The sequence below is a fragment of the Tachyglossus aculeatus genome, chromosome 26 (genome assembly GCF_015852505.1).
Source record: "Tachyglossus aculeatus isolate mTacAcu1 chromosome 26, mTacAcu1.pri, whole genome shotgun sequence".
NCBI lineage: Eukaryota > Metazoa > Chordata > Mammalia > Monotremata > Tachyglossidae > Tachyglossus > Tachyglossus aculeatus.
This window is the reverse complement of record NC_052091.1, coordinates 4,433,703-4,449,295: the sequence shown is the minus strand read 5'-3', so window position 1 is coordinate 4,449,295 and position 15,593 is coordinate 4,433,703. Positions and strand designations below refer to the sequence as shown.

The following is a 15,593-nucleotide window of genomic DNA, read 5'->3' as shown; positions in this document are numbered from 1 at the left end:
CCACTTAATGCGTCGGACCAAGCAGGAGGCTCAGCCAAGAGGATCAATTAATTGCTCTCTACACCAGCGGAGGGGCGAGGGAGCGGGGGCTTGGACTACTGGAAGGACTGGAAGGACTACTGGAAGGACTGGAAGGACTACTGGAAGGATTGTCAGCTGGCCAACCAGAGTGGGTGAACCTACTAGCCTTTCCTAGGGGCGGAAAGTGGGAAGCGGGAAGGGTTGAAGATGCCCTCCCCGATCCTGTAGAAAATGAGGGGGCTGGGGGGGTTACAATTCAAACTCGGGAGTCCTGCCTCTCGGCTTCGGAGCCCGGTCCCTGCAAGAGCAAAGAAATCGGGCAGTGGGGCCGCGAAGAAATCAGGCTTCGGGGAGCGGTGGGAGCTGTCCAAATCCACGATCGGAGAAGCAGCGTGGCTCGGTGGAAAGAGCCCGGGCTTTGGAGTCAGAGGTTGTGGGTTCCAATCCCGGCTCCGCCAACTGTCAGCTGTGTGACTTTGGGCACGTCACTTAACTCCTCTGTGCCTCAGTTACCTCATCTGTAAGATGGGGATGAAGACTGTGAGCCCCTCCGTGGGACAACCTGATCACCCTGTATCCTACCCAGTGCTTAGAACAGTGCTTTGCACATAGTAAGTGCTTAATAAATGCCATCGTTACTATTATCATATTACTATAATAATATAATTATTATATAACAACATTATTATATTTTAATACAATATTTTATTGTGCACTATAATGTTATAATATATTATAATAACCTTACATTATATAATAATATAATTATATAGTACATTATATAATGATAATATCATAACATCATAACGCACAATAAAATATTGCATTAAAATGTAATATAAAATATTACACTGTAATATATTATGTATAAATATATTATATAATATATATAAATATATTATATATGATAGAATATATATTACATTATATAATAATATTATTATTATCAAGTGCTTAGTACAGTGCTCTGCACACAGTAAGCACTCAATAAATACGATTGATTGATTGATTGATTATTATTATTGTAAATGGCAGGTGTCCTCTACTGACGAGGCCAAAATTCAGGTCCAAAGCAGGCACCGGAGTGGGGGCGGGATTTATAGGTGATTTGAGGGGGGCGCTTAAGTGAGTGGGGGGCAACACACGAACACACCCGCCCCCTCCTCCAACCCCATACTCACTTCTCCTCTGTCCTCCGGCCCCCGGGAGGGCCCGGCAGGGTCTCCAGCCTCCTCTGCGTCCACCCAGCCCCTCCCCAGCTAGGTCCACCGAAGGCTGCGGCCGCTAGCAGGGGGGAGACCCCGGCGTCCGGGGCGTCGAGGCCGCCGCCGGCCTCCTGTCCCTTGAGGTTGTTAACGGTGTCCGGGGGAGCCCTCCGGGTCCCCCACCCCCAGGCCAGCCGGGCCACGGCCCCTACCAGCCCCAGCCCCAGGAGCCCCAGGGCGAAGGGCAGGCCCACGGATGGGGAGAAGGGGGTCCCTCGACGGCTGGCGGGGGTGGGGGGCGGCGGGGGGCCGCCGGGCCGCACCTCGAACTCGCAGCGGGGGCCCATGTAGCCCGCCGGGCACTCGCACACGGGGCCGGAGAAGTGGGCGTAGCAGAGCCCGCCGTGGGCGCAGGGGTTGGGGGAGCAGGGGTCGGCCCGCTGGCGGCAGTCGCGGCCGCCGTAGCCCAGGGTGCAGGAGCAGCGGAAGGTGTTGGCGCCGTCCACGCAGGTGCCCCCGTTGGCGCAGGGCCGCCCCGCGCAGTCGTCCAGGTCCCGCTCGCAGCGCGCGCCGCCGTAGCCCGGGCGGCAGCGGCACAGCACGCTCCGGCCCAGGTCCAGGCACAGCCCGCCTGAGGAGGGACGGGGACGGGGGCGAGGAACACGGCTCAGGGGGAGCCCAGAGACGTACCATGTGTTGCCAGTTTGTCCTTCCCAAGCGCTTAGTACAGTGCTCGGCACATAGTAAGCGCTCAATGAATACGACTGATGATGCTACTAAGCTCCCACCCAGACCCAGGCAGCGGGGCTCAGTGGAAAAGAGCCCGGGCTTCGGAGTCGGAGGTCATGGGTTGGTACAGCCGCCAACTGTCAGCTGGGTCACTTTGGCCACTTCACTTAATAATAATAATAATAATAATGGCATTTATTAAGCGCTTACTATGTGCAAAGCACTGTTCTAAGCGCTGGGGAGGTTACAAGGTGATAAGGTTGTCCCACAGGGGGCTCACGGTCTTCATCCCCATTTTACGGATGAGGTAACTGAGGCCCAGAGAAGTTAAGTGACTTGCCCAAAGTCACACAGCTGACAAGGGGCGGGACCGGGATTTGAACCCCTGACCTCTGACTCCAAAGTCCGTGCTCTTTCCACTGAGCCACGCTGCTTCACTTCTCTGGGCCTCAGTTACCCCATCTGGAAAACGGGGATTAAAACTGTGAGCCCCCCCCGTGGGACAACCTGATTCATTCCTTCAATCATATTTATTCAATCAATCGCATTTATTGAGCGCTTACTGTGTGCAGAGCACTGGACTAAGCGCTTGGGAAGTCCAAGTTGGCAACATCGAGAGACGGTCCCAGCACTGGACACTTGGGGCCAGAGCTTGCCGCGCTGCTCAGCTCCTCCAGCTATTCAATCAATCAATCAGTCAATCGTATTTATTGAGCGCTTACTGTGTGCGGAGCACTGGACTAAGCGCTTGGGAAGGACAAGTTGGCAACGTAGAGAGACGGTCCCTACCCAACAGCGGGCTCACAGGCTAGAAGGGGGAGACAGGGAGCAAAACCAAACATATTAACAAAATAAAATAAATAGAATAAATATGTGCAAATAAAATAGAGTAATAAATGTGTGCAAACATATATACACATATACAGGTGCTGTGGGGAGGGGAATGAGGTAAGGCGGGGGGGATGGGGAGGGGGAGGAGGGCGAGAGGAATGAGGGGGCTCAGTCTGGGAAGGCCTCCTGGAGGAGGTGAGCTCTCAGTAGGGCTTTGAAGGGAGCCCTACTGATCACCTTGTAACCTCCCCAGCGCTTAGAACAGTGCTTTGCACATAGTAAGCGCTTAATAAATGCCATTATTATTATTATTATGTGCAAAGCACTGTTCTAAGCGCTGGGGAGGTTACAAGGTGATCAGGTGGTCCCACGGGGGGCTCACAATCTTAATCCCCATTTTACAGGTGAGGTCACTGAGGCCCAGAGAAGTGAAGTGACTTGCCCAAAGTCACCCAGCTGACAACTGGCGGAGCCGGGATTAGAACCCATGACCTCTGACTCCAAAGCCCGGGCTCTTTTCGCTGAGCCACGCTGCTTGTGCTTCTGTTTCACTTGTCAGCTGTGTGACTTCGGGCAAGTCACTGCACTTCTCTGCGAGGGAGGGGGGATTGGGGGAGGATCAGGAATGTCGCCGGCTTGTACTTCCCAAGCGTTCAGTCCAGTGCTCTGCACACAGTAGGGGCTCAATAAATACGATTGAATGAATGAATGGAATACCACAATTATTATTATTATTATCCGGGCACAGCCCGCCTGCAGAGGGACGAGGGGAGGAGGGATTAGGGGGAGGATCAGGGATGTCGCCGGCTTGTACTTCCCAAGCGCTCAGTCCAGTGCTCTGCACACAGTAGGTGCTCAATAAATACGACTGAATGAATGAATGAAATACCACAATTATTATCATTATTATCTGGGCACAGCCCACCTGCAGAGGGACGAGGGGAGGAGGGATTAGGGGGAGGGTCAGGGAGGTCGCCGGCTTGTACTTCCCAAGCGCTCAGTCTAGTGCTCTGCACACAGTAGGCGCTCAATAAATACAACTGAATGAATGAATGGAATACCACAATTATTATTATTATTATCCGGGCACAGCCCGCCTGCAGAGGGACGAGGGGAGGAGGGATTAAGGGGAGGATCACGATGTCGCCGGCTTGTACTTCCCAAGCGCTCAGTCCAGTGCTCTGCACACAGTAGGTGCTCAATAAATACGACTGAATGAATGAATGAAATACCACAATTATTATCATTATTATCTGGGCACAGCCCACCTGCAGAGGGACGAGGGGAGGAGGGATTAGGGGGAGGGTCAGGGATGTCGCCGGCTTGTACTTCCCAAGCGCTCAGTCCAGTGCTCTGCACACAGTAAGCGCTCAATAAATACGATTGAATGAATGAATGGAATACCACAATTATTATTATTATTATCCGGGTGGACTAGGGAGGAGAAGCCCAGTGGCACAGCTCGCCCGGCCTGCCATCAAGGCCAGGGGAGGAGGAATCAGGGATGGGATGGGATGAGGAGAGTCTGTCCGGGTAGTGGGTGACCCCAGTGTTTTGGCCTGTCCTCCCCGTGGTCTGGGGGTCCCTGGGCAGTGCCCTCGGGGGGCTCACCGTTACGGCAGGGCGCGTGGCTGCAGCCGTCCACCCTCTTCTCGCAGTTGGAGCCGTGGAAACCGGGGAGACACTGGCAGGTATAGGTGGCCCCGGCCCCGATGCCACCGGCACAGCTGCCCCCGTTGAAGCAGGGCCCGTCGGCGCAGGTCATGGCGCTCACCTCGCAGTTCTTGCCATAGAAGCCCCGGGGGCACGTGCACTCGTAATCGTTTTCCAAATCCTGCCGGGGCGGAAGGGGCGGCCAATCGGTCAATCCTATCTCCCCCTTCTCGACTGTGAGCCCACTGTTGGGTAGGGACTGTCCCTATATGTTGCCAACTTGTACTTCCCAAGCGCTTAGTCCAGTGCTCTGCATTCACTCATTCATTCATTCAATCGTATTTATTGAGCGCTTACTGTGTGCAGAGCACTGGACTAAGCGCTTGGGAAGTCCAAGTTGGCAACACATAGAGACGGTCCCTACCCAACAGTGGGCTCACAGTCTAGAAGGGGGGAGACGGACGACAAAACGAAACATATTCACAAAATAAAATAGAATAGTAAATATTCATTCAATCGTTTTTATTGAGCGCTTACTGTGTGCAGAGCACTGGACTAAGCGCTTGGGAAGTCCAAGTTGGCAACACATAGAGACGGTCCCTACCCAACAGCGGGCTCACAGTAAAGCGAGAATGCTTTCGATCCATGAAATGAAGGCCCATCTCCTCCAAGAGGCCTTCCCAGACTAAGCCCCACTTTTCCTCACCTCCCACTCCCTTCTGGGTCACCCTGACTTACTCCCTTTGTCCTTCCCCCCGTCCCAGTCCCACAGCACTTATCAATCAACCAAGCAATCAATCAATCGTATTTATTGAGCGCTTACTGTGTGCAGAGCGCTGTACTAAGCACTTGGGAAGTACAAGTTGGCAACATACAGAGACGGTCCCTACCCAACAGTGGGCTCGTCTATTATCTACAACTTTATTTATTTGTATTGAAGTCTGTCTCTCCACCTCTAGACTGTGAGCTTGTTGTGGACAGGGACTGTCACTGTTTACTGTTGTACTGTATTTTCCCAAGTGCTTAGTAAAGCGCTGTGCCCACAGTAAGCACAGTGGAAAGAGCCCGGGCTCGGGAGTCAGAGGCCATGGGTTCAAATCGCGACTCCGCCACCTGTCAGCTGTGTGACTTTGGGCAAGTCACTTCATTCATTCAATCGTATTTATTGAGCGCTTACTGTGTGCACAGCACTGTACTAAGTGCTTGGAAAGTACAATTTAGCACTAAAGAGAGACAATCCCTGCACAAACCGGGCTTACAGTCTAGAAGAGGGGAGACGGACATCAAAACAAGTAAACAGGCATCAATATAAATACATAGAATTATATATATATATAAAATATATATTATATAATATATAATATATATATATAGAATAATATATAGAATATATATATATACATATATATATGTATATTCTAGAAGGGGGAGACAGACAACAAAACAAAACGTAGATAGGTGCCAAAATCGTCAGAACAAATAGAATTAAAGTTATATGCACATCATTAACAAAATAGTAAATATGTACACGTAAAATAAAGTAAAAAATCTGTACAATCAATCAATCAATCAATCAATCGTATTTATTGAGCGCTTACTGTGTGCAGAGCACTGGACTAAGCGCTTGGGAAGTACAAGCTGGCAACATAGAGACAGTCCCTACCCAAGAGTGGGCTGACAGTCTAGAAGGGGGAGACAGAGAACAAAACCAAACATACTAACAAAATAAAATAAATAGAATAGATAGGTACAAGTAAAATAAATAAATAAATGGAATAATAAATATGTACACTTCTCTGGGCCTCAGTGACCTCCTCTGGAAAATGGGGATGAAGACTGTGAGCCCCACGTGGGACAACCTGATCACCTTGTATCCTCCCCAGAGCTTAGAACAGTGCTGTGCCCACAGTAAGCACTTAATAAATACGATTGATTGATTGATCGATTACTCTCCCAAGAGCTTAGCGCAGCTCCCTGCACAATCATCATTCAGGAAATGGATTAGACGTCAGAGACTGCAGCTGGTAGCGCTGGCACAGGGACGTGGAGGGAAGGGGGTCAGGCCAATCGGGAGGGTGGGCAGCCCTCGTGGGGGCCGGGGGTCAAAGGTCAGCCCCGGACGAGGCTGGGGGAGCGCGGGGGCCGGGGGCCACTCACGCTGCAGCTGCCCCCGTTGGCGCAGGGGTTGCTGTCGCACTCGTTGGCGTCCACTTCGCAGAGGCGGCCGGAGAAGCCGGGGGGACAGGTACAGGTGAAGCCGCCGGGGCCGGCGTTGGTGCAGGTAGCCCCGCGGGCGCAGGGCCCGTGGTGGGCGCAGTAGTCGAGGTCCTGGCTGCAGAAGAGGCCACCCCAGCCCTCGCGGCAGCGGCACTGCCACGGTTGGGCGCAGGAACCGTGCTGGCAGCCCGGGTAGCGGACGCAGTCCCGGCACAGCGGGCCCTGCCAGCCCGGCCGGCACTGGCACTCCCCGGGGCGCTCGCAGAACCCGTGCTGTTCGCTGCAGCCGGCCAGGCAGGACGCTGTGGGGGGCGGGGGGCGGCGGTGAGGACCCGAGGGGACCCCGGAGGTCCGGTCGGCCCCTCCACCCTCCGGGGGCAGGGGTCACCCCGGCCCCGGGGGGATCGGGAAGGGAGGAGGTGGAGCAGGGGATGGTGGCGAGGAGCCACGGGGACTCTGAAGTTTCTCCCCCTTTTAGACTGTGAGCCCACTGTTGGGTAGGGACTGTCTCTATATGTTGCCAATTTGTACTTCCCAAGCGCTTAGTACAGTGCTCTACACATAGTAAGCGCTCAATAAATACAATTGATGATGATTGATGATCTGCCCCCCGAGCCCTCCGACCACCCGCCATCCGGGAGCAGAGTACGCCCCAGTCCCGGGGGGATCGGGGAAAGGGGGGGCAGCAGCAAGGACCCGTGGGGACTCTGAAGGTCCGGCCTACTCCCCTCACCCCAATCCCAAGCCCTCCGACCCCCACCATCTGGAAGCGGAAGTCCCAGCCCCAGGAGGATTCGGGAGAGAGCGGGGGGGGGAAACGGGGGGAGGCTTGGACAACGTTCATTCATTCATTCAATCCTATTTATTGAGCGCTTACTGTGTGCAGAGCACCGTACTAATAAGCGCTTGGGAAGCACAAGTTGGCAACATGAGAAACAGTGTGGGCAAATGGACAGAGAGATCGGGCCTGGGAATTAGAAGGAGCTGGGTTCTACTCCTGGCTCTACTACCTGTCTGCTCTGTGACCTTGGGCAAGCCACTTCACTTCTCTGTGTCACAGTTCCCTTATCTGTAAAATGGGGATTAAGACTGAGAGCCCCATGGGGGTCCAACCTCCCATCTAGCCTGTACAGTTCCTGGCACGTAGTAAGTGCTTAACAAATACCATTAAAACAAAATAAAAACTCACTCCTCTGCTGAGCCTGGCCTCTGTGGGGGTCCTTGGGGTGGGGATCCTGGAGGTTTCTGTTTTAGGGGATGGGGTCAAAGAGGCTTGGGAGTTGGTTGCATGGGTGGGGCTTGGAGGGAACTCTGAGGGGGGAATCAATCAATCAATCAATCGTATTTATTGAGCGCTTACTGTGTGCAGAGCACTGTACTAAGCGCTTGGGAAGTACAAGTTGGCAACCTGTAGAGACGGTCCCTACCCAACAGTGGGCTCACAGTCTAAAAGCTGTGAATCAAGGGGGTCCTGGGTCTCGCCTCTCCCCGGGGGGGACTCACGCTCAGAGCAGTATTCTCCCTGCCAGCCCTCCAAGCAGACTCTGTTTCCCTCGTCGTCACAGCTGTAGTGGCCGAAGGCGTCGTGCCGGGGCCGGCAGTGCCGGGAGCAGCTGTCCCCGTAGTAGTGGGGGTCGCAGAGCACGTGGTAGGAAAAGCGCAGCTCCCCGCCCTCCCCCACGTGCACATCCTGCGACCAAGGCTCCCCCACGGCCAGGCGTCGCCGGGTGGCCAGCCGGCTGATCAGGTTCTGGGCGTCCTCTGGAGGGGCCGGGGGCCGGGGGGCACACTGGTCAGTGCGGGGAACCTGGGAGACCGTCCCCCTCTGCCCCCCAACCCAGCAAACCCATCCAGCTCTAGTCCCACAACCCCAGCCTTGCCCCCCAAGAAGGATAAGAGGAGACCCGGCAGGAGTGGGAGCCGTGGCGGGGACGAAGACCCGGGAAAAGGGAGTCTTGTTTAGGTGGGCTTTGGGGGTCTCTCACGCTCAGTCCCCCCCCCACCCCATCCCCTCCCTGCCCCTCACCTGTGGATGGCTCCCCCGACTCTGCCCGCCACGACTCGATGATGAGGGAGAAGGTGCCCTGGAAAAGAGGGGCGGAGGGGAGGGTGAGAGGACAAATCTGGGAAGGACCCGGGAGGAGAGCTGACAATGACCATTCTCCCCTCTGAGTTGTATATCCATTCATTCATTCGTTCGTTCATTCATTCGATCGTATTTATTGAGCGCTTACTGTGTGCAGAGCACTGGACTAAGCGCTTGGGAAGTACAAGTTGGCGACATATAGAGACGGTCCCTGCCCGACAGCGGGCTCACAGTCTAGAAGGGGGGATGGACAACAAAACAAAACATATTAACATGATAAAATAAACAGAATAGCAAATTCATTCATTCATTCATTCAATCGTATTTATTGAGCGCTTATGCCTGTGGGTCTGGACACCTCCCTCCTCAAATCCAACGGATAATGACTTCCCCCTCCTTCCAAGCCTTATTGTGTAGACTCATGTGAGCCCACTGTTGGGTAGGGACTGTCTCTCTATGTTGCCAATTTGTACTTCCCAAGCGCTTAGTACAGTGCTCTGCACACAGTAAGCGCTCAATAAATACGATTGATGATGATGATGATCTCCTCCAAGGAGCCTTCCCTGACTGAGCCCTCTTTCCTCTTCTTCCACCCCCTTCTGCATCGCCCTGCCTTGCTCCTTTTGTTCATCCCCCCTCCCAGCCTGACGGCACTTATGTCCATATCTGTAATTTACTGATTTATATTAATGTCTGCCCCCCGCCACCACCAAGACTGTAAGCTCGTTGTGGGCAGGGAATAATAATTAATAATTTTGGTATTTGTTACACGCTTACTATGTGCAAAGCCCTGTTCTAAACGCTGGGGAGGATACAAGGTGATCATGTTGTCCCATGTGGGGCTCACAATCTTAATCCTCATTTTACAGATGTGGTCACTGAGGCACAGAGAAGTTAAGTGACTTGTCCAAAGTCAGGCAGCCGACAAGGGGCAGAGCTGGGATTTGAACTCATGACCTCTGACTCCTAAGCCCGTGCTCTCTTGTTGTATTGTACCCTCCCAAACGCTCAGTACAGTGCTTTGCACACAGCAAATGCTCAATAAATACGATTAATTAATTAATTAATTAGGGTCTGAACTCCCTAAGCGCTTTGATACTCCTTCTATGAGCCCTATGTGGGACAGGGACTGTGTCCAACCTGATTATCTTTATCTACCCCTGCGCTTAGAACAGTGCCCAGCACACAGTAAGCGCTTACCAAATACCATAATAATTGTTATTATTATTCCAACCCCAGCCCCGTAACACTTATGTCTTTATACTCTGCCTCGTAATTTATTTTTCAAATCTATCTCGCCCTCTGGATTTGAAGGTGCTTGAGGGCAGGAATCGGGTCTTCCAAGCTTTCTTTTATTGTACTTTCCCAAGCCCTTAGTACAGTGCTCTGCACACGGTAAGTGTAGACTGTAAGCTCATTTGGGCATGGAATGTGTCTGTTATAGTGTCCTCTTCCAAGCGCTTAGCACAGTGCTCTGCACACGGAAAGTGTGGTAGTAACTCTAGACTGTAAGCTCGTTTGGGCAGGGAATGTGTCTGTCCCCATCCCCCACCCTTCCTTCCCCTCCCCACAGCACCTGTATATATTCATTCATTCAATCGTATTTATTGAGCGCTTACTGTGTGTACAGCACTGTACTAAGCGCTTGGGAAGTCCAAGTTGGCAACATATAGAGACGGTCCCTACCCAACCGTGGGCTCACAGTCTAGAAGGCGGAGTATGTTTGTACAGATTTATTACTCTATTTTAGTTGTCCATATTTACTATTCTATTTACTCTGTTAATAATGTGCATTTAGTTTTAATAATTCTATTTGTTCTGACGACTTGACACCCGTCCACATGTTCTGTTTTGTGGTCTGTCTCCCCGCTCTAGACTGTGAGCCCGCTGTTGTCTCTATATGTTGCCGACTTGTAATAATAACAATAATGATGGCATTTATTAAGCGCTTACTATGTGCAAAGCACTGTTCTAAGCGCTGGGGAGGTTACAGGGTGGTCAGGTTGTCCCACGTGGGGCTCACAGTCTTAATCCGCACTTTACAGATGAGGGAACTGAGGCCCAGAGAAGTGAAGTGACTTGCTCAAAGTCACACAGCTGACAAGTGTTGCCAACTTGGACTTCCCAAGCGCTTAGCACAGTGCTCTGCACACAGTAAGCGCTCAATCAATCATCAATCGTATTTATTGAGCGCTTACTGTGTGCAGAGAACTGGACTAAGCGCTTGGGAAGTCCAAGTTGGCAACGTATAGAGACGGTCCCTACCAACAGTAGGCTCACAGTCTTACGACTGAATGAAAAAGTGGTGGAGCTGGGATTTGAACCCATGACCTCCGACTCAATCAATCAATCAATCGTATTTATTGAGCGCTTACTATGTGCAGAGCACTGTACTAAGCGCTTGGGAAGTACAAATTGGCAACACATAGAGACAGTCCCTACCCAACAGTGGACTCCAAAGCCCGGGGTCCTTTCCACTGAGCCACGCTTTTTGTACTTCCCAAGCGCTTAGTCCAGTGCTCTGCACACAGTAAGCGCTCACTAAATACGATTGAATGAATGAATTGCCCTCTTCCAAGCGCTTAGCACAGGGCTCTGCACAAGGTAAGCGCTCAATAAATCCGATTAAGGGGCCCAGGAGAGGTGGGGCCGGCGGTTGGGGGGCCCGGACATGGGGAGGGGAGGGGAGGGGAGGGGATGGGGGGGCTCTCACCGGCCACTTGAAGTGGAAGGGGACCCGGATGGGGTCGCTGGCCGCCAGGGTGGGGGGTCCGGGGTGGGGGGCGCTGAGGGCCGCCCCGAAGGTGCAGGGCGGGGCGGGGCCGCCGGCGGCCGGGCCGGGCTGGAGGCAAACGCGGAAGAACAGGCGGCAAGGCCCGGGGCCGCCGCCCCCGCCCCCGCCCCCGGCCCGCTCCCCGGCCCCGCACGGGCCGCCCCCGAGGGCCCCCCGCCCCAAGGCGCGGAAGGAGTGGATCTGCAGCTCGAAGACCCCGGACGGGCGGACCTGAGGGGGGAACAGCGGCCGCCCTCACTCACGGCGACACACGGGACCCCCTCCCACCATCCCCCCCCGTCCAGCGCCCCCAGCCCCCTCCCCCCCATCCAGCGCCCCCAGCCCCCTCCCTCCCATCCAGCGCCCCCAGCCCCTCTCCAACGGCCCCCGCCCCTCTCCCTCCCATCCAACGGCCCCCGCCCCTCTCCCTCCCATTCGACGCCCCCAGTCCCTCTCCCTCCACTTCGACACCCCAGCCCCTCTTTCTTATCCCAAGCCCCCAGCCTCTCTCTCCTCTCCAACGCCCCCAGCCCTTCTCCCTCCATTCCGACGCCCCCAGCCCCTCTCCCTCCATTTCGACGCCCCCAGCCCGCCTCTCTTACCCCAAGCCCCCAGCCCCCTCCCCTCTCCGACGCCCCCAGCCCCTCTCCCTCCCATCCAGCGGCCCCCGCCCCTCTCCCTCCCATTCGACGCCCCAGCCCCTCTCCCTCCATTTCGACACCCCAACTCCTCTTTCTTATCCCAAGCCCCAGCCTCTCTCTCCTATCCAACGCCCCCAGCCCCTCTCCCTCCTTTCGACGCCCCCAGCCCCTCTCCCCTCTCCAACGCCCCCAGCCCCTCTCCCTCCCACCCAGCGCCCCCAGCCTTCTCCCTCCCTTCCAGAGCTCCCAGCCCCCTCCCTCCCATCCGACGCCCCCAGCCCCTCTCCCTCCCATCCGACGCCCCCAGCCCCTCTCCCTCCCATCCGACGCCCCCAGCCCCTCTCCTTCCCATCCGACGCCTCCAGCCCCTCTCCAACGCTCCCAGCCCCCTCCCTCCCATCCAGTGCCCCCAGCCCCCTCCCTCCCATCCGACGCCCCCAGCCCCTCTCCTTCCCATCCGACGCCCCCAGCCCCTCTCCAACGCTCCCAGCCCCTCTCCAAGGCTCCCAGCCCCCCTCCCTCCCATCCTACCGGCCCCACCCCCTGTCCCCTATCCCAAGCTCCGAGTTCCTCTCCCCTAACCAACCCCCCAGCCCCCCCCCTTTCCCATCCAGGGTCCCCCACCCCCTCTCCCTCCCATTGGACGCCCCCAACCTCTCTCCAACGCCCCCCACCCCTCTCCCTCCCAATCCAGCGCCTCAGCCCCTCTCCCCAGCCCCCAGCCCCTCTCCCTCCCCTCCAATTTCCCCAGCCCCCTCTCCCTCCCCTCCAGTTCCCCCAGTCTCTCTCGACGCCCCCAGCCCCTCTCCCTCCCATTCGCCGCCCCCACCCCTTCTCCAACGCTCCCAGCTCCTCTCCCTTCATGCCGACGCCCCCAGCCCCCTCCCCATCCCAAGCCCCCAGCCCCTCTCCCCTCTCCCACGCCCCCAGCCCCCCTCTCTTACCCCAAGCCCCCAGCCCCCTCCCCTCTCCAACGCCCCCAGCCCCTCTCCTGCCATTCCGACGCCCCCCGCCCCTCTCCCTCCCATCCAATGGCCTCAGCCCCTCTCCCTCCATTTCGACGCCCCCAATCCCTCTTTCTTATCCCAAGCCCCCAGCCTCTCTCTCCTATCCAACGGCCCCAGCCCCTCTCCCTCCCATTCGACGCCCCCAGCCCCTCTCCCTCCATTTCGACGCCCCCAACTCCTCTTTCTTATCCCAAGCCCCCAGCCCCTCTCCCTCCCATTCGAGGCCCCCAGCCCCTCTCCCTCCATTTCGACGCCCCCAGCCCCTCTTTCTTATCCCAAGCCCCCAGCCTCTCTCTCCTATCCAACGCCCCCAGCCCCTCTCCCTCCTTCCGACGCCCCCAGCCCCTCTTTCTTATCCCAAGCCCCCAGCCCCTCTCCCCCTCCAACGCCCCCAGCCCCTCTCCTTCCCATCCAGTGCCCCCAGCCCCTCTCCCTCCATTTCGACGCCCCCAGCCCCTCTTTCTTCTCCCAAGCCCCCAGCCCCTCTCCCCTCTCCAACGCCCCCAGCCCTTCTCCCTCCATTTCGACGCCCCCAGCTCTTCTCTCTTATCCCAAGCCCCCAGCCCCTCTCCCCTCTCCAACGCCCCCAGCCCCTCTCTCTTCTCCCAAGCCCCCAGCCCCTCTCCCCTCTCCAACGCCCCCAGCCCCTCTCCCTCCATTTCGACGCCCCCAGCCCCTCTCTTTATCCCAAGCCCCCAGCCCCTCTCCCCTCTCCAACGCCCCCAGCCCCTCTCTCTTCTCCCAAGCCCCCAGCCCCTCTCCCCTCTCCAACGCCCCCAGCCCCTCTCCCTCCCATCCGACGGCCGCAGCCCCTGTCCCCTCTCCCACGGCCCCAGGCCCTCTCCCTCCCACCCGACGGCCCCAGCCCCTCTCTCCCCTCTCCCAAGGCCCGGGTCCCCCTCCCTCCCACCCGACGTCCCCCCGAGCAGCCTGATCTCACCATGGGGAGGCAGAGAAGGGGCAGGAGCCGGGGCAGGAGCCGGGGGAGGAGCCGCGGGGCCGGGGGCGGGGGCGAAGGGCTCAGACGGGGCCTCATGGTCCCGGGCCGGACGCCTTCGGGTCTGGGGGGCTCCGCCTCCGGACGGCCCTTTATAGCCCAAATGACAGAGCCTGAGCACTGGGCCCGCCCCCTCCCCATCCCCTCCCCCTGGACAAATCCCCACGGAAGGGACACTTCCAGGGAAAACCAGCGCCTTCCCCTAAACAAACCAGTAATAAGAATAATAATGATGGCATTTGTTCAGCGCTTACTATGTGCGAAGCACTGCTCTAAGCCCTGGGGGGGATACAAGGTGATCAGGTTGTCCCACGTGGGGTTCTCAGTCTTCATCCCCGTTTTCCCTATGGAAAATATGACAATATGACAAAATAATCCCTAGTGTACACCAGTAGTCTCCCCTGCATTGTAGTGGCCTCTCCCAAGCGCCTAGCACAGTGCTTAGTATGTGCCTCAGTTCCCTGATCTGTAAAATGGGGATTAGGACTGTGAGCCCCCCGAGGGACAACTTGCTAATAATAATGGCATTTGTTAAGCGCTTACTATGTGCAAAGCACTGTTCTAAGCGCTGGGGAGGGTACAAGGTGATCAGGTTGTCCCACGTGGGGCTCACAGTCTTAATCCCCCTTTTCCAGATGAGGGAACTGAGGCTCAGAGAAGTTAAGTGACGTGCCCAAGGTCACACAGCAGATATGTGGTGGAGCTGGGATTCGAACCCATAACCTCTGACTCCAAAACCCGTGCTCTTTCCACTGAGCCACGCTGCTTCACTTTGTCTCTGAGTCACCTGATCACCTTGTATCCTCCCCAGCGCTTAGAACAGTGCTCTGCACATAGTAAGCGCTTAATAAATGCCATCATCATCATTATTATTATTACAGTAAGCGCTCAATAAATACCCTTGAATGGATGAATGAATGAAACATTGGGAAAGCACGACTCTTGCCAGCATAAATCCACACTGTTCGTAGTTCAGGCCAGTGGGACCTGCCGCCTTTAATCATCATCATCATCATCAATCGTATTTATTGAGCAATTACTATGTGCAGAGCACTGTACTAAGCGCTTGGGAAGTACAAAATGGCAACATATAGAGACAGTCCCTACCCGACAGTGGGCTCACAGTCTAAAAGGTGGGCTCACATATGGGGTGTGGGGTCCGAATGGGGGGGATTCAACACATCCTCTCTCCCCACCCCCCTCCAGGACTTTGATGAAGCCGCAGGAACTAAATAACTCGTGGTCAGAATAATTAGGGAGCCTCGTCCTGGGGGGTGGGGGGCTCATCCCACCCCCACCCCTTTGGGATGGCTGGGAGCCCTGGAGCAGGCCTGGAGCCGCCGGGATGATGGGGGAAGGGGCCGGAGCCGGCTGGACCAGCTGTATGATAATGATGCCATCTGCCTGCCGCCAGCCGGGTGCCCCTCGAGGCC

General features: G+C 56.0%; 1 protein-coding gene across 1 annotated transcript; it reads right to left on the bottom strand.

Annotated features, from left to right (window-relative positions):
- Window positions 1-182: 182 nt before the first annotated feature.
- On the bottom strand, window positions 183-15,447 carry DLL3 (delta like canonical Notch ligand 3). The gene is made up of 8 exons (XM_038767673.1): window positions 15,370-15,447; window positions 11,456-11,746; window positions 8,683-8,740; window positions 8,160-8,417; window positions 6,597-6,958; window positions 4,398-4,620; window positions 1,203-1,857; window positions 183-243 (listed from the first exon to the last, which is right to left on the bottom strand). The coding sequence occupies exons 1-8, from the start codon at window positions 15,445-15,447 to the stop codon at window positions 183-185; spliced, it is 1,986 nt and encodes a 661-aa protein (XP_038623601.1).
- Between the last annotated feature and the right edge of the window lie 146 nt (window positions 15,448-15,593).